At 39.3% G+C, this 19,771-nt stretch overlaps 1 protein-coding gene across 1 annotated transcript in view; it reads right to left on the reverse strand.

Moving 5' to 3' along the window:
• CNTNAP2 (contactin associated protein-like 2) overlaps positions 1-19,771 on the reverse strand; it is a 1,203,666-nt gene that overhangs the window by 77,551 nt on the left and 1,106,344 nt on the right. Inside the window, exons 19-20 of the mRNA XM_009323034.1 lie at positions 7,868-8,113; positions 6,259-6,392 (exon numbers count right to left, since the gene is read on the reverse strand). Of these exons, the coding sequence (XP_009321309.1) occupies positions 6,259-6,392; positions 7,868-8,113 (380 nt within the window). The remainder of the gene's footprint in view (positions 1-6,258; positions 6,393-7,867; positions 8,114-19,771) is intronic.

A 19,771-nucleotide genomic window follows, 5' to 3' on the forward strand; every position in this document is an offset into this window, starting at 1 on the left:
AGTGAAAGAGTGGTTAAACATTGGAACAGGCTTCCCAGGGAAGTGGTTGAGTCACCATCCCTGGAGGTATTTAAAAGATGTGTAGATGAGGTGCTTAGGGACATGGTTTAGTGGGCATGGTGGTGTTGGGTTGACGGTTGGACTCGATGATCTTAGAGGTCTCTTCCAACCTTAATGACTCTATGATTCTATGGTTCTATGATTACCATGTCTAATCCTAAGGTAAAGGTTTTCAAAATGTGACTCGATGGGAAAGTTTTCAGAGAAGAGTTATAAAATTGTTTTATGGCTCAAAAATTACATACTTCTGATGGTAAACTAAAATACCTCAATTTATTTAGCTTCTTACAGACAAGATGAAAAGATGTTTTAATCAGCATCTCTAAAAAAGTGTGAAGGGGAATGACTCTTGACACCAAACAATTCTTTCATCTACAAGGCATAGACACAAAGATCCCAAAGTTAAATGCTGAAGTCTGCAGAATTCAAACTGTAAATTAGGTGCAGATTCTTTACAGGAATGGCACTTAACCATTGGAAGACATGGCCAAAGGATATGGTAAATTTTCTATCATTTGAAGTCTTTAAAGCTAGATAAAATGTCTTTATAGAAAATGTGTTATACTGCTATCATTGTTTTTGGGTTAGCTGCAGAAAATAATTTGGTGAAATTTTATGGCCTCTGTTAAGCAAGAGCTCAAACAGAGTAATCATATCCTGTTGAGGCTTCAAAATATATGAAACACGATAGTTAGGTATGATTCTACAGCAACAATAATGATAGGAGGTAAAATTATAGCCTCACTGAAGTCTATGAGAAAGTTCCCACTCCCTTTAATGAGACCCAACTTTAATCTATAAATATAAAAATCTTTAATATATTCATTGCATTTAAGCTTGGGATTATATGCAGACTGCTTTGCTCTACTTCACTCGTTTTATTTTGTTACTATTATGTTTACCATTTTATTTTGTACTTCAGATTAGTTTTGAATTAACATTGTGTGATTTACGTTTTTTAAGCATTGAGGAGTTTGCAAATGTTCTCTCTTTTCAAGTAGCACAGAGTTCAAAATGGCAATAAGAGAACGGACTTGCAAAAATTCTGTTTCTTCTTGGTTTCTTTTGGGTAAGGGTCAAAGATTTCATTGACTATTTTTCACAGAAGATGGATATTTCTACTGCTTGCCTCTGGTGAAGCTGGAAAATGGAGATCTGTACAAATAAATTTTCTGGATTATTCTTAGTCTTATGAATAGTTGAGTTCAGGTCAAGATTTCTATAAAGCCTCATAATTAAGTTCACTTTGAATGGAGTCAGCAAATAACATTGTGAATATATCGTATTGTTGTGTATAGCCTCTCTACCACAGTTCTCCATATAGTTCAAGCCTGAAAGAGAACTGTCAGCTATCCTTCCATATGGTCTTCTGAGCAGATGTGCACTGGCTGCTGATAGTTGTCCTGAAAGTACATGGATGGGTTTGGAACAACTGGAGTCCTGAAGAAGTTGCTCAGGTCTAAACCTTTCCAGGAACAAAGAAGGCATTAGAAGCTGTGACTCATAACCCATTGCTAGAAATGTCTTTAAAGCAGGTATGAAGAACTGGAGATCTGTTGAGAATCTACAAGAGTATCTTAGTATGGAAGCTGAGAGGCCCAGTCCAAGTCTGTTGACTATAAATCAGCTTTATTCCATTGCAAATTGAAGCACATCATATGGGTTTTTTTCTTTCTTTTTTTTTTTCTTTGTAACATGCTGATACGGCTTTGTGCAACAGAACAGAAACGTGTCTGATCCAGATTCCACCCTTATTTTACTCTGGGGACACACACAGAAGCAGGAGGTATGAGTCTTGCACTATGCAACTGTTGCAGTTCTTTAAGGTACAACTTAAAGCCTGCTGGGGTCAATGGAAGGCCTTGCATTGACTTCAATGGGCTTTGGATCAGAACCTCTGCTAGGGAGTTTTTGTCCTTGGCTTTCTTAAAAGACGATTTTACTGATGTGTGAATAGTGTTAATCACCCATGAACACTTGGTAAAGAGTGATCTGTTTTTTATGATATGGAAAATACGCTGCTGAAGCATGAAACCTTTTAATGAAGTCAAACAAAGTAAAACTTGCCCTCCACGACCTAAAGCTCAGCTCTTGAAATGTCATTTATTGGGACAATGCGTTCCCCATCTGTCAGTCTGGGCTTTTCTTGCCACAGGTGAACTAATGCAGCCCTGGAAGTGTGCCATGGTTACTAGTATCTGGTATTTTACTAGAGGCGAGAGATATGAATTCTTATTAGCAAATGGTAATTTTGCCCACCTCATGGAAACAGCAGAAAATAAGCAGATCTTTGTCCCTGAATTTATGTCATTTGGTTTTCCTGACACCTAAATGAACTGTATATCCTTAATCTTATCTTTGAGAAACCATTGGCATCACAAATAGGAGCTTGTTATTTAATGTAGAACTTATTATTGATTTATCTGCGGTCAGTGAATGTAGAAAACTGAAATATAAAAATCTTTTGGCAGAGTCTTTGCTACTACCTTTAGTCTTGACTGTCTTGGTATGTTAGGAATAGGGATGTAATTCTAATGAAAACAATTGACACTTAATATTTGTTCGTGTGCTTGTTTGTTACCTTATGGATATACAATATTGTGGAAATGTTTATTTCAAAGCTCACTTCAAATTCTGATTGATTGGACAGTAACTCTGACTTTATGTAAGTAATCAGTGGTCTTCTGTCTGCCAGCATCGGGTGAGGTCTCATAGAGTTCAATAATGAGTCTTTTACTGTATTTATATATAAATGAAACTCCTGAGAACCATGATAAAACTCAGGCTCACATAGTTCATATGGTGGCAATTTATTGCCTGGCTGCAGATTTTTTAAATCTCTCTGGCACTACAGGGTTATTACAGTAAGTTAGAAAGACAGGTATTCTAAGTATGAACTTGCTGTTAAGATCTCAAAAATACTAACTGAGTGCTCTTGAATTGAGGCTTTGATGAGAAATAAATCCTTCTTGTGACACTTTTATGCCATGTAGAGATGTGGAAGTGTGAGCAACAGCACCTGGCAAGCAAGCTGTCTTCTTTAAAAGCAAGCAAACCAGCTGCTCATCAGGTTGGAGAAGGATTTAGCAGGAAATAAAAGTCTACTCAAATGCTCATTGCTCAGATCTGCAAGAGAAAACTCATACTTTATGATTTGTCCTCTGGATACTGCAAAAAATTGTATTTCTATCTTCTGTATTTTCAAGCACCATGAAGAATTTATATTTGAAAACAGGACTAATTTTCAAGTGAGCAATCTACTTAACAGATCCATTTCTGTTCATATCAGTTCTCTCATTTACAGAACGTAACCACATAAGTAACAAAATCAACTTCCGTATGGAGAATTGTATTGGGCTTGCGTGGCAAGGTTTTGGTAGCAGGGAGGCTACAGGGGTGGCTTCTGTGAGAAGATGCCAGAAGCTTCCCCCATGTCTGACAGAGCCAATGTCAGCTGGCTCCAAGATGGACCCGCTGCTGGCCAAGGCTGAGCCTATCAGAGACGGTGGTAGCGCCTCTGTGAGAACATATTTAAGAAGGGGAAAAAACTGCTGCACAACAGCAGCCAGAAGAGAGGAGTGAGAATATGTGAGAGAAACAGCCCTGCAGACAGCAAGGTCAGTGAAGAAGGAGGGGGAGGAGGTGCTCCAGGCACCGGAGCAGAGATTCCCCTGCAGCCTGTGAGGTCCACGGTGGAGCAGATATCCACCTGCAGCCTGTGGAGGACCCCACACCAGAGCAGGTGGATGCGCCCAAAGGAGGCTGTGACCCCATGGAGACCCCGTGCTGGAGCAGGCTTCTGGCAGGACCTGTGGACCCATGGAGAGGAGCCCACACTGGAGCAGGTTTGCTGAAAGGACTTATGAGCCCATGGGGGACCCACGCTGGAGCAGTCTGTTCCTGAAGGACTGCACCCTGTGGAAAGGACATGTGGAAAGGACCAGTGCTGGAGCAGTTCATAAAGCACTGTAGCTTGTGGGAAGGACCGATGTTGGAACAGTTCATGGAGGACGGTCTCCCGTGGGAGGGACGCCATGGTGGAGCCGGAGAAGAGAGTGAGAAGGAAGGAGCAGCACTGACAACGTGTGATGAACTGACCGCAACCCCCATTCCCCATTCCTCTGTGCCACTCGGCGGGAGGAGGTAGAGAATTCGGGAGTGAAGTTGAGCCCGGGAAGAAGGGACGGGTCAGGGGAATGTGTTTTAAGAATTGTTTTTATTTCTCATTACCCTACTCTGATCTGACTGGTAATAAATTAAATTAATTTCCCCAAGTCAAATCTGTTTTGCCCATGATGGTAATTGGTGAGTGATCTCTCCCTGTCCTTATCTTGACCCGCAAGCCTTTCGTTATATTTTTCTCTCCCCTTGTCCAGTTGAGGAGGGGAGTGATAGAGCAGCTTGGTGGGCACCTGGCAGTCAGCCAAGGTCAACCCACCACAAGAATAAACAAAATTTGATAGAAATCTTCTGTTTCAGGATACAGTAGGGGTAGGATTTCTGGATTTTCTTTGTATGGGTCCTTACTTTTCCTATTCTTGCATGTGCGTAAGACAGATCGTCTCATTTAATAAGCCTCAAATGCATCTGCTTTCTGATTACATAAACCAGCTGTGTTTTAAGCACACTGACTAGATTAAGAAATTTTTACCCCAGCAGAGCAACACTAAGCAAAATGTTTCTGGCTCTTCAAAGCCCTAGACAGGTAGCAGTCCCATAAAACATTGGGAAAAAAAATGGTTGGGCCCCAAATGTAGGTGAGTTGGGAGTATCCCAGCAAGGCTGGGATACTTAACTGTGTACATATTTTCCAAGTGGGCAAGGTATCTCATCTGATCCCTTCAGAAAATAATTTATTTAGTTTTACAGCTGTCTAACACAGCCAGCTATAACTCTATAGGCAACATCCCATACGTCCCCCAAATAGAAGCATTTAACAGCAGAAGGCAACCTAACTGTAGGTCTTCTTTAGCTTCCATTTAGCAGTAACAGAAATAAATCCAAATGCAACAAGCATGCAAGAAAGATGCATATATCAAAATATACCCCTCCCAACCTCTAAAAGCCTGAAAAGTGTTTGGATGTATCACCTATATATTTTTTAGATTATCCGACATTTTCCAAATTTTCTAATTTTATGTCAAGTCTACTTCAATGCATCCAGTGTTATTCTAAGTACTGAGAGCCTCAGATCAAATGACATTGTAATGCACTGGAAAGGTTTCCTTTTGATGCCTTGAAACAATAACTGTCAGGGATCTATTTTAATCTTTAGGTAGATAATACTGTGCCAGCTACTATCCTTCACCTTTTGGCTTGGTTCCCAAGGAGACTTTCCCTTTTTATATTTCATTTGTTACTGGTTTTGGTTTGCTTCTTATGAACTATCAAATCCATATTAATCTATCCCATCTACCTGACTCTCCTGCCAACAAAACTGTTCTCATACCCTGCTGCAATTTCCATGTTTGCAGATGTGACAACCAGAGAATGAAAACAGAGTGCTGTAATGACCACAGAGAGAAAGCTGCCTGGAAACATTGATTGCCTCTTGCAGTGCTCCTCTCAGTTATTTAAATAGTATTGTATTATCTCAAAGGTTTGTAAATGGAGAGATGAAGTTCCTGCCTGTGATGTACCAAAAACTAAATAAGCTAGAGCTATGTGCCTTCAATAATATTCTCTGTCTTAGACTCCTGTCACACAAACACTTAAGCATCTGCTCATCTTTGCAGAACAGCAAAAAAAAATTTAAATTTAAAGACATTTTCATTTGCAGACTCAGGACTTATGGCATGGTATTTAGTTGTCTGTGCATCAGGCTCTGCAGTCATTTAAGGTGCTGTAGGGTATCCCTCCTGGCTTCCAGCCGCTGCTCCAGAATGGTTCAGGTTTATCCTAAGTCCTGTGTTATCTATCAGCCCAGATGTCTCTCATGCACTCGAGCATCTACTGTGACACCTGTAGAAGCCCAGCTGTCATCACACTAGAACGTGGATTTCAGAACAACATGACTTGATGCAATAGAGGGAGAGAATAGCTTTTGTTAACTCCTAGGAGTGCGATCTGCAAAGAGAATCCAATCTACTTCTCATTTCCTAAATTGCACTGATATCTTCAAAGAGATGGAGACCACCAAGGTATAAAATGCTACAAGCTACAAGTAATGGAATCAAGAAACCTTTACTGTTTGCTTACCTGCAGTACTATGTCCCGTCCATTCCGTGTGATGTTAATAGTATGGGGCTGTCCATTTGCCATGTTTCTGTGGTCGACATCAATGTTATATGGCTCTTTGGTGCCTCCTAGGCTGTACCGAATTTGCAGATTCCCTAGTGAAAGAAATGTGAAAAGCATCCTCAGGTATTTTGATCTTTATTCACCAGCTATTTCCCCCTCTTTATTTTCACATACAACTGTTACCATTTTACATCTAAATTGCTCTCAGAGCTGGTCTCTGCAGTAGGAGAAGAGCTAGTGTTTGAGATTATAAAGCTACTGGGCTGAAAACTGCTTCCAGTTTATAACCCAGAAGTGTGACAATGACCAGCATCTCAAAACCAAAGTGTTTGTAAACACTCCAGATTGCAAACCAAACAAATTGGAGCTATGCCTTGAACAATATGGACAACTGGTACAGATTTGAGAACATCAAGTAGCACTTTATTGAGATTATTATCCTTGGTGCAGTAAAATTCTTTGAAGTTATACAAAGCATGATGTTTTCTAAAGAATAAACCATTGATATGCATTCAATAAAGGCAAAATTACAACAAATTAACACTGACACATAATCTACACAAGAGACTTTCTTGTTCTTACATTTAATTGTTGTTGACAGGTGACCGTCTGGACTTTTATGGAAATTTAATAATATATGGTGAAATGAAAACCTCAGGTTATATTGTTAGAAAAGTATAGTCAAAAGTGGCTAATTGATATTCATGACATATTGCCAGACAGATTTTGCTTTGCTAAACAGAAGTGTTTGCTCTTCATAACAAATTTTAATATTTGATTAAAGGGAAGGATGCTTGAAAAGGGAAATGCAGACCCCATTATTGATGAAAACCTGAAATATTCTGGCCCAAAAGAGCAGCCCTAGACCTTTATAACTATAGTTTAGATGTCTGATGTGGGATTTCTCTCATGCACCTTCTTTCTTCCCCATGAAGGGAAAAATTTGAGTGGCATGTGGAATACTCATATTAACTTATCCCATAGAAGAGAACGGTAGTAAAATCCACCTAATTATGATTTTCATGGGGTACTGAGGCATTATTTGGAATCGAGATATATTCTGTTTTGATACTGTACCAGAAAATGGTTCATATCCAACCTTCAACCATCACCAAAATGTCTAGGACCTTATATACTATGCTACATCCGTATTTTAGCCACCTCATTGGATAGTCAGATTTTCAGAAGAACGGTAACATTACACTTTCCACTGACTACTGATGATATTGCCATGACTTGAGTGATTAAGGTGCCTACATGTGGATGCCTACTTTTCCCCTCCATAATGGTAGTTCATGGCATGGATCTGACTCTTATAGCAGGTTTTTTGGGGGGTTGGTTTTTTTGTTTTGAGAGGGAGGGTTGGCTAGTGAAACCCTACTGAATTGAACAGTTACATTAGTACAAAATTTAGTACAGCAGAATACAGGTTCAGGTTCCATGTACTTTACTTTTACATGACAAGGGTGAAGAGACTTTCTCATTAGTTCAGACCTGCAGCTGAATGCCAACCTGGTGTTATTATCAATTGTGCCTTCAATGGAGAGAGCCCAGAGCAGTTGCTTACCAGACGGCTTGACAAGCACAGCCATGAAGTCCTGCGTATAGGAGCTGATGTACAATAGGACACAAGGGGACTTGGTGGTACTGAAGCTGAAGCTGAGCTCTTCTTTATTCAAGTTGAGGTCAGGCGCTGTAATCTCAGGATCTGTAGAACTCAAAAGTGTTCGGCTAACTAGATCCTTTATGCTAGTCCCTGGGGAGCGGAAGTTGTAACGAAGCCACATACCCTCTTCAAAAAATGCTCCAACATCTTGAACACGAAAGAGAAAAAAAAAAAAAAGAAAAAAAGAAAAAAGAAAAAAGAAAAAAGAAAAAAGAAAAAAGAAAAAAGAAAAAAGAAAAAGTTTGGCCTATAAAGACAAAAAAACCCCAAACCCTTAGTTACTTGGGTTTTCTTTGTCCTTTTCACAAAACTTAACTTTTTAAAGAACTCATTTCAAAGTGAATCTGGGAAAAGTAAAAGTTTTGATTCCTGCGCACTAGGAAACAAAACAAAAAGAAAAGAGAAAAAAAAAAAAAAGAAAAAAGAAAAAGAGAACTTAAACCTGCTGACACCTTTTGGATGAAAATATTGCTACTGACTTACTTAATCAGTCCTAATCTATACATGTTTCAAGCACATATTCAAGCACTTTGCCAATATTAAGTCAAGAGTCTCACTATTTTCCAATGAAAATGAAAAGGACAATCTCCATTTTATTGGTGGGTACCTGGATTCACAGAACAAAGGAAAGACAGAGGGAAAGTCTATGCCTGTATCTCATATCAATACCACAGACCAGAAGAACCATGTTTTAGGTTTATTCTCATTGATGTCTTGCAGCAGATAATGTTCCAAAAAAGGAGATACAAGGAAGAGAGGTTTAAGGGGCACAGTTAAGAAATGCTGTCAACGAAAAGGAAAACCAGCAATTCTGACCAGCATATTTGAGTGGATTTGGGAGGACGTCACAAAGGAATGATGGCGATTCCAGCACCTGAAAAATTTGAAATAGGATTGGGCACGACGCTAGAAAATTATCCACTGCTAGACCAATCCTTCATGAGAACTCCATAACCAGGATGCCCTTATGGGAGATAAAATTAACTCGGGAGCTTGACTCTTTGGGAGCAAGGCAAGAGACATCTGAACTGTGCTACCTAGACAAAGTTTTCAAACCAATCTGAGACAAAATGTCATGTTTCAATACTCCTGACAGAAAATAAAACTACTTTTGGCAGAATTAATACTTTCAGTTGAAAAAGCATTGCTATTATTTCTCATAATAATGCAGTCCTGTCTATTTCTTAACATTAAAAGCTTAATTCAAGGTTGACATTCTTACAGAGAAGGCTGACTTTGACAGCCTCCCTATGGGAATCACAGCACAGTTGCCTGCCATTGGTAGTGTATAACCTACTAAGTCTATTGGAGATTGCTGGACTGGCTTCCTATGGCAGTCATTCATTTAGTGACTGGACAGGTGCTGGAGAGGCTTTGCTGAGTGCGACAACATCATTAAAGGAAATTTTTGAATTACATCTGAACCTAATTAAGAAGGTATGTTTATGAACTTTTCATAAGGGATTAAAGAATGATGAATAAAGATTATGAGCACAACATATGAGTACTGTATTTAAAGAATGGTTATAAGCAATGCTTAAAGAGGTGACCAGTCTTTAAAAAAAAATCTTTCATCATTTACTACTTTCCTACATGATGCAAAGTTGCCACAGATTGGTACAAAATTGCCCATCTAAACTTCTGAAAAATCAACGCACTATATTTATTTAAAAAGAAATTTCATTTTTATCCCCTTTTAGCATTTGGAGTCTTCACACAATTCTAAGCAAAGGCTTTATCTCAAAACAAAGCAAGATTTGTATCTCAAAACAAGCAAGATGTCCATTTTACAAGCTTTGCAGTGATACAGAGCAAGTCAGGAATGAGCCTGCAGACTTTATTCAGAGTAGCTGAGCTGAGAAAAGATAAGAAGACAAGTGAAATTATAGTGCACTTTACTGATGCTCCCTTCCAGAATTTTGCTAAATCTAGTGCTGGAAAAGTTTTATGTTTTCCTGTTACTGTATAAAAATTCTCCAATACTCAAAATATCATAGTCACTGTCACTGTGTGGCCATATAAAACATGGAGTCAAGTTGTGGTCCCAAGGTGCTACAAATAATTCGATCATTCTGATAGATTTATAACTGCCATTTTATAGGAGAAACCTTAAATCACCCTGAAACAGTTATGGGAGAGGTAGTTCAGTTTAACAACTATATTTTGCAGTAGACTCAACTTAAGTACTCCTGGATTAAAAGTGAAGGGCCCTATCCTGAAAATACATCCCCAAACTGTGATGCCTTCTGCTGTTAACAGCAGTGTTGAAAATAAGCGTCAGCACTTACAAATCTAAAGGAGTATACACTGTAGCTCTAAGTATTTGCCAGGCCTAAAAATATCCCTATGACCCCTAATTTATTCTTCTTCACCTCTGCTTCTAGCTCACGCAAGCTGCTCCTCGGGCAGATGCTGTATCAATTACGCTGCTGCGGCGCTGGCAGAGCTGCTTGCCAGAGCTGGCATGCCGGGTCCCGGCACGCCAGGCAGCCCTGCCATTTGACACTGCCACTCTGCTGGCGGGGACCGCAGCCCCTGCGGAGGCTCCACGTACGCACGCAGCATACCGATGCAAAATTATGTTCGCCTCCAGCCTGTTTACTGCTTGTCATGCCTTTTATTTTAGGAGCGATCTTCAGGATTGCCCGGTGCTATGCTTGCCCAGGGCCTCATGCACTGGGAATACTGGGACCTTCAATCCTGACCTCAGCACTGCTCTGGGGCTGAGCTGGAAAGCGTGCAACACATTTTCCACAGCTGTAAATGTTATGAATCGCTTCTTTAAATGTTCATTACTATGAAGAAAGCTTTAAGTAAATGGTGCCCTCTGAAATGGTAAGATTTTTTTTTTCCCAAAAGGGTTTCATGACAGAGCAAAGAATGTTCTGTACATTTAACTTGATTTGCACTGAGAAAATAATTTTCGGTATAGCTGTATTATTACAGGCATACAAGCTATTGTAATGAGCCTTGAAATTCTCCTCACATGCACACCACCTCTTTCAAGAGGAAGAGGAAAAGGAAGGTTCACTTTGGCTGTGTGAGTGTATCAGGCCCTCAACAGGAAGGTATTGAAGGCCCTCAACAGGAAGGTATTGATTCCCCTCAAGTTCCAGCTGAACAAAGAGGTTGATGCACATGGTTATGCTCTTTACTGAATGAAGCTGAAGTCCTGGCAGCAGGGCTGCAAAGTGCTCAGCAGCTCACAGGAGCAGGCTCTTTAAACTACTACGAGATATTAGAAAAAGCTAAAGGACAATTTTCTCTATATTGAAGGCAGGTATCAGATGACTTGGAAATGCTGTGGACCGATTAATGAAAAAACTATCTACTTGGAGGTCACAAGCGTATCATCTTCCTGAAGCTCTGATAGAAGGAATATCTAAGTCCTTCATTCAGAAAACCATTCAAGCTGCCTGAGTAAAATGGGCAAAACGCAGCACAAACCCTGCTGCTGAAATGTGGATGATGTTTCCATGCACCACCCTCTGCTTTCTTTTGTAATATTTCAAACGCTATCTCAAAAGATGAGTCTTGGGAGATCAGGCATAAGGCATAGTGAAGGGTTCCTCTGCAAACTGCCCTTTCAAGGCAGAAGACTTGGGGAAATGAATGTGGCGGTAACAGATCAGTTTTCTTTGGAAAGCAGTACCTATTTCTACACCAATATGCAGTGCAGTCATCCTCTGCTGACAGACTTTGCAAATACATACAGTTTGGGCTTGCTTTGTAGAGGAACCCAGAACAGGATTTGTGGATCATTAGGAATGATTTTATCAAGCATAACCCCACTGCGAACTGCACATATTTTACAAAACTGTCCATCTTCAATTTGAAAAGGGATGAAGAAAAACTGATCCAAAATTATTTCCACACAAAATGCACATGTACCCAGAACTGAAAACTTATTTTGAAGGTTACAATTCTTTGATCATCTCCCCAGTCTCCCTCTCCCCACTCAGCTACTTTTACTTTTGTACACTGTCATTATGTCTGGGATCAAGAGTATTGAAAGACTAGAGGAAAAAGCCAAATAGCTACAAAACCCCCCATTTCACTTACAAAAAGACCACAATCTCATGACATTTCTGGGTCAGTGTTGTAGGCCTAAACTTTATTCTTCTTTGCTGCTGGTTTAACATCAGTGAAGTGTCAGTATCGGTTCTTCTCAGGTAGTTATAATGATTCTGGTAGCCATACACTCAGTCACACCCAGAACTTGTCTTCTTTCTCCGTTACTTTTTCCTCACCTGTGAAGAGCATTGCCAGCATTGCACAGGTGTGGCTGACCACAGCTTCAGCAAAATTTTCTATCTGGAGGCATACATAAAAGAACTCAGCAGGCTTTACAGCAATTGAATTGGCTCTGTGCTGACAGTCGGGATACAAATGTTAATAGGGATTGTCATGAATCAGGTTCAAGATACTACTCCTAATAAATAAAGAAGCAACAGATCTGTGGAGATACCGAAAAACCCACCCCACAAAAAAACCCCAGTTTCAACACAGAAGCTTTTCAAGAGTGGCACTGTAAGAGGTGGAATCTACCTTCTGCAGTAGGACAGCTATCGCTGTCTCACAACTGCCATTTCACATTTTTCCAAGTAAACTCAAGACCTGGCTTGTGTCACCTTTCACTCGGGGATGAAGAAGAAGTAATGCTGGTTACTTCTCTGGTATTACGGTATTTGGCTTTTTTGAGGCTGGGCCTTCAAAAAAATCTTATTAATGGATAGTAACAGGATAAAATCCCTGCCTCAGAGAAGCTGGAGACAAAATCCTGACAACTCTGAAGCCTGGCCAGGACACATGAAAAATGCAGCAGAGAAAGATTCTCGCCTCTTTGTTTCACAAAGCTGACCAAAATGCCTTCTTAGAGCTGTAATCATGTCCCATCTGGAGTCCCTAAATGCCTCCTTGGCCCTGCTCAGATTCAGTAAATTAAAAATATTACTCCGTGATGCTGCTTGCCAGTGGTCAATCTTATTGTCTTCCCTGCATGGAGTTCTGGATGTGAAAAGCAGCATTTTCAAAATCCTAAGCAAGGACAGTCACTGGAGGCATTCTGACACTTGGTGCATGTACAAAAATCATTAGGGCAATTCAGACAGCTGAACAAAACCTCTTTCCCGGTGCATAATTTTCTTTCCTTTTTGATTTCTCATATAGTTATGAATATTGAATATAGATTGACTAGGGCTTGCTTGTCTGGCTTGTGGCTAAAAATGTGCTAGAGAGCACCAGAAATTGCAGCTAATTCCAGGCTGTGGTCACAAAGTTTAAGACTGTTCACTGAGATACATCCTGGCGGTAGGGCATCAGTAAAGGGTCAGAATCTCACAGCTGTTGATCTGGGAGAGAATTTACTTTGAGTGCTCCGAAGATGGTAATGCTTATCATTTATCTGGTTAGCTCACTCAACATATTAGTTTACCTTCAGGTTCACAGTATTTAGTTCATGAAGCCAAGAAGTGGGGATTCAAAGGTTTTGTCCTACATCCTCAAGTCTCATATTCTGGTTGCCATTACTGTAATAATTTGTGATGCACGTTTGAATTTTCTACGTGTGGAGTAAAATACCAAAATACAGCAATTGTTTGTTGGCATTAATACAATACAAACCCACTGAGGGTTTGCTTCTTCTATATGACTATATCAGTACTCAGTATAAAAAGCTTTCTTGAACACAAATGACCATCAGAATCGGGGGATATGTAAAATAATGTGGACCAGTGAAACTATGGGGCCTGAAGATAAAACCATGTAAAGTTTCCTGCTACCTTCAGTAGAACAGGATGAGTGCCACAGAAGATAGGGTTAAGCCACCTTCAAGCCTCCCTAGTCAATGCCAACAGGTAGATTCTTCTGGGAAGCCGTTTGGCACATCTAATCAAGGCTGTGCTCTGAACCTTCTCTTGCAATAGCCCTGTAAAGCAGGTGCCTTTTATTCTACCTTGCTATACCTGGACAGAAGTGCACATGCCAAGGAAAGCCTAAAAATGTCAGGAAAATCACAGCTGCGGTTCATTCTGCACTGATGTGAAATTACTATGGATCTTTCTATAGCTACAGCCGTTAGAACTGATGTCTAGGACAGCAGGCTCAGAATAAGGGAATGGCAACCTGCACTGTGTATTATCTGCTGAATCTAAGTGAAAAGCCAGCTCCTTTTCTAATGGAAATATCCATAATGGTTAAAAAAACCCATCAAATAAAACATGGATGGATGAAGAAAAATGTAATGTCAAATACACAACAGACCAGGTTTCATGATTTCCTGCCGGGGAGTCTTTGGATGTGCTCTTTAGGTAACTTTGGAGAAAAACTTGCAGCTTTGCAAGAGCCATTTGAGAAATATTAGAGACTGCCATTTGACGATTGCACAGTATTCAGAGTGACAACTCTGATAGGTGAGATCTGGCTTCAATTCCTTCCTGTACCACAGGACTTACCTTACCACTCTAACAGTGAGCAGTTCTTTGCTTCCCTCATTATCTCATTTGCTTTCTGCATTACCATAATAAAAACATCTTCACGCATCACAGAGCTATTGTAAGGATAAACACCTTATCAGCTTGTGAGATGCCAATACTACTCCAATAGCATGCAGTTGTATAAATATTGCACATGGGTGTCTGGTGCGAGAACCTCAAATCTCTCAGTTCCCTTTGCACAGGCATGCAGCAGCTGGCAATGTTGCTGAAGCTGCTCTACTCAACTTTCATAAAACATCTGCATTCAGTGAGCAATGACACCAGAGCAGGCCTATTATAGTTAGCTGACAAAGAAATTGAAAGTTTATTACATTTTCTGAGCCAGGACTTAGGTTTTTTTTAACTTATTACCTTCATTTATTTGCTTTCTGTATACAGAATAAGAAATCCTTGCATTTTATAAGTAGTTTATTATGGATGGCAAGTGGGCTGGCAAGTTCAGTTTATAATCAGGTTGATATCTCTTTGAGACATGTAAGTAGTATGGAGAAGGTTTTGCTTTAAAAAGAAAAAAAATGTTTTTTTCCAGTGAACGAATTCTTGCAACTTAAGTGAAATGCAATTTCAAAGCAGTAGAGCGCAACTGTGAATGTTTAATAAGGCAGTATTGACAGGACAGCAGAATGGAATAGCTTTAGAGAGTATATATATTTTTTGTGAGTATATATATTTACTCAATAAAGGCTAAGACCCAAGTCCTGAAGTTTGATCTACAGGTAGAAAAACCTGACTGCAGCATTCAGACTTACCAGACTGGGAGCCTAACATTCCTAACTCAAGGAAAATTTCTGATATAACTTTTGGCTAACAGATGACGATCATGTTGTGTATAGCAGAATTTTTTTTTGGGGTGGGAAGGAATGTTGCCTTGATTTTCCAGATTCTGGGATTATGAACAATGAAAACTAAGAAGTTAGTTACCTTAAACCACTCAAATAATCACCTCCCCATTACTTACAGCAAAGCAATGAAATGTATTTGCAACCAGCAAAATAAAGGGAATTGAATAGGTATAACCAGGGCAGAATTCGGACATGGTCAAGTGTCAGTCTAAGAGGCTGTGGAAGGGTGCAGAGCTGCTTCACCCATGTGCCATAGCACCAGATTTGCTATGTCTTTTTTGCACCCACTCAGCCTAGTAAAAAGCTGATTTTTCTCTTTGAGGCAGAGAAGGGAGCAGGAAAGGAAGGAAATCTGACCATGACAATACTACTGTAAGGGCTTTCAGGGTTCACGCAAATGTAAAAACAAACATGAAGGAGTTCAGTTTGGGCATTGGCATAAGGATTGTAATGATTCACACTGTGAATCTGAGCTTTACCTGAAAGAAAGAAAAAAGTGTATACACTGTGCTCATCTCCTTGGTGTTTGTTGAAGCAAATTGAGTAACTGCATAGAAGCTTTGAATTTACCCTTCCAGCACACTTGAAGGCACATGAGTCACAGAACCAGCTTTTTTTTTTTTTTTTTTTTGGCCACACTCTCTTGGTGATGGGCAATTTCTTCTCCTAGTGATGATCCACAGTACTTCAATACCCAAAGGAGGAATGCTTTCTCCCTGGGGGATCCCCCACATCACAGTGCTGCCACACGCTCTGCATAGCCATTTCAGCATTTGACCTTCACTCTTTTTGTTTAAAGGGAGGAAAGCATTTGTTTTTTAAAGGAACAAAAATTAATTGTTTTCTCAGAAATGCTTTTATGATGTTAGGACAGCTGTGGGAGAAAAAAAAAAAGTGAATTTATGCTTAAGCAAAGGACAGGGAAAGGTCAGAAAGCAATCTGTAGGACTGCAGAAACACTGCAGCTATTCCTCAGAACAATTTCTCTGAGCAATGAAAGAAGTGAAGCCAATTACATATGCCCCAAATACAAAACAGAAATAAAGTTAAAATAGATGTCAGACTGCATTTTTGCACTTTTTTTGTCCTTGTAAAAAAATAGTATAATTCCCAGGCCACTACCACATCAATCACATTGTGATCTGCTGCTAATAAGGCTGGAGACAATGCAATTTCTTGTCAGTCATCAATCAGTGGCTCTAAGGATGGATTTCATCAGCAAAAGAATCCACAATATGCGAGGCCTGTTTTTACTGTGAGATGCATTTATTACTTATGAACCATTGTATGGTGGTTTCCTTACAGTAATGATGTTTCTTTTTTCCTTTAATTTTTCCTATCACTTCTGCTAGCAGTTTCAGTGTGTAACCAACCTCAAAAAGTTTACCATGGGGAAGTGACTTGAATATCAAAATAAAATTTTTGGATAAGAAAAGCTTCCTGTGGCAAATTAAAATCAATGTGAAGAGAAGACTGTGGTGTATTGAAGGGTATTATATTATGCCACCTTTCACTCCTGCGGAGCGGCATATTTTTCTGGTAATATCTCATATTGGTTTGAGTGTGATAGTCAGGCAGTATTGATTATTAAATCAACAGAGCTACTTGGCCTGGAAGATTTACTCAGAGGAGTAAAATAATGAAACCTAGTCCTAGTTTATCGTGCAAAGCACTAACCTTGTTATTTCTTGGCAGCTGACGTGAATTCCTAGTGAAGGTAACAAAGGAAAATATTCTTGCTTGCCTCATATTAGACTCGTCCAACATCACAGCATCCAACTGCATACTGTGGTGCAGGTTAGAAAACCACAAGTGACAGAGCAGTATTCAACTCTGTCCTTTCTATAAAGAATGGAATTGGTTGAAAACAGAGACTATAGTCTTTAAAAACATGTTCACAGATATTTCAGTGCTTTTAGAGAGGGGAAAGTGTCAAAGTGTTAATGAAAAATTAATTGAAATATCAGAATTGCGATGCTTCATCCAAATCAACTAAAATATAATTTAGGTAATATTTTTATTTTACAGGGAAAGCAGGGAAAGATTCCCTGCTATTTTCCAAGAAATTTTATAATTTTTATAATTTTTAGTTTTCGTTTTTAACTAAAATATACTCGGCTGTTTTGCCAGTATTTATTTTGCTGTCGTTAGTACTGTATGTTTGCCTTTTGTATCTGGAAAATATATCCAGTCTTGTCTCATGGACCAAAAGGACATGGTACAAGATTCCAGTAGCTGCTATTAGAAAGAAAATGTAGGATCCCCTTCTTTCACAGGTCTAGGGAGTTTGACAACATACACAAGATGTTCCAGTGCTTTACTTGATTTAAAAGGCTTAATGCAAGTTAAATTTACAATGTAAAATTTAATGGGCTGAAAATGAACTGTTTTAATGAACTGATCTCATTATCAGCACTGTTTGTTACAGAGGTTTTACAATTATTTTGATCACAGGATGCCCCAAACCCAGTCTATTTTGTGTTTAATTTATCCTCTAACTTTATCCCAGTGTCACATTGTTGTTTCTACAGAGAAGCCCCATGAATTCACCCACACTAAATCATACTTGGGGATATTCTAGATGAGTACTTCAGTTTTCAGCACTAACAGATAGGAAATTGGTAATTTGCATTTTATACATAAGATCTTAAGGATTTAAAGAGATATTTTTAGCCTGCAATAGTTCTAAAGCAGAGATCTGATGTCATGTTTAAATGGCACAACTCTGTGTGGTACAGAGATTCCCATGCTAGCATGAGTACCTTTGCATGACTCAGTGCTGCCCAGCAGCAGTAGCTTACAGCAAGTTTTACGGTGTGCCCCAAGTATCACTGTCAGAGCTCTGGGCCTTTGGCTGGACTGGGAGGCTGATAAGGAGAATATTACAGTGTAATATAGTACAATATTACTGCTGTTGCTATGACAGTGCTTACAGACCAGCCAAAACCAGGGTTTGTCTGTGCTAGGTGCTCAATTATTCCCCTAATGGTATTTTTTATTCTGTTAGCTCCACATCCAGGAAAAATAAAACACTTTAGCTTAGAGCTAGTTTTGGCAGAAGTTTGGGGTTTATCTATCCATAAGAGAAACAGAAAAACACAAATAAAAGCCAGCATGATGTGTTTTGGAAATACAGAAAAAAACCTAAAAAGTTAATTCACTGAATATGGCATGGCAGCAATTCTTTTCTTTTTTTTCTTTTTTTTTTTTTTGAGTCAACGCATGTGATCTGTAAGAGACTGACCCAGTTCCAGCCTGAATGGGTTTCCTCTAACATAACTGTGCTAGCAAACAGAAATACTAAATATGCATTATTATTCTTCAATTCATGACAAACCATTTGCTAAATTAACTGAAACCACAGTGCTCACATTCTCAGGAGTTACTGTATGTACAGTCCTGAATGTGATGGACGTGTTTTATAATTTGTCTTTGAAGCAACACAGCATAGTGAAACCTGATGAAATTCCTGCATGCAAGCACAGTGGAAGCCATTACCTAAAGCAGCAGCTGCTTCACTTCTGCTGCACTAGAAATACATCATATTTATTGGAATTTATAAAATAATCATGCTAGACATTCATCAGAATATCTGGTGATGTGAAAACAGTCCCTTAGCTTTTAGAGGAGGGTGCTCCAATGTGTGAGCAACATCAGCAATGGACAAAGCTCTGTTATGATAAAATGAAATGAAATGAAGATGGATACATGTGGATATAAATGAAGGTGGCTGAAGCGTGTGAGGAGAAAATACAGTCCATAACCCAGCGTCAGGTAAAAAGACTGCCTCTTTCTGTTATAAACTTGGTTTCCTCTAAGTGTGTCTGGAGGGAGCAGTGTATGGATATTTGCAAAGTAACTGTCAAAGCCTGACTTGGAAAAAAAAAGAGAAGTTAAGAAGGAGCTGGAAACCAGAATGTCAAAAGACAGGAGCTTTCCCCTACTGCCAAGACAGCTTCATGAAGGGAATTTGGTGACTGGTGACCCAGCCTGCCTGCAGGATTCCTCGTACAGTGGGTAACGTAAAAGCAGAAGAGCAGTTTATGAAGCTAGAGGTTTCTTTAACATCACATATACTGATGAGAAGAGCCTTCACATTTTTTAGTTGAAACTGTAGGATTAGTACCTTTTGAGAAAGCTTTTAAAATGATTAGGAAAAGCAACAGACTGGATGATTTTGTGTACCAATAAAAGCACAGTGAAAGAGAGCTGCTGAGAGGTATTAACACCTCAGGTAAATGTGACAAAACCTTTAGAAATGTTGAGAAGAATATTTCAAGAATATAATGAGAATATCCTATGAAATGTAAGGGGAAAAAATGAATGGCCACAAAGCCTGCAAACAGTGCAAACATTTGGAAAATTATATTCCCATTGCTATTTTGTCACAATAATTTCTGGTCAAAATAAAAAAAAAAAAAACATGGAAATAAATTAGCATCTTCATTCTCACTTTTTTTTTGTATGTA

This window comes from Pygoscelis adeliae, unplaced genomic scaffold, assembly GCF_000699105.1.
Source record: "Pygoscelis adeliae isolate BGI_AS28 unplaced genomic scaffold, ASM69910v1 Scaffold264, whole genome shotgun sequence".
In the NCBI taxonomy this organism is placed as follows: Eukaryota; Metazoa; Chordata; class Aves; order Sphenisciformes; family Spheniscidae; genus Pygoscelis; species Pygoscelis adeliae.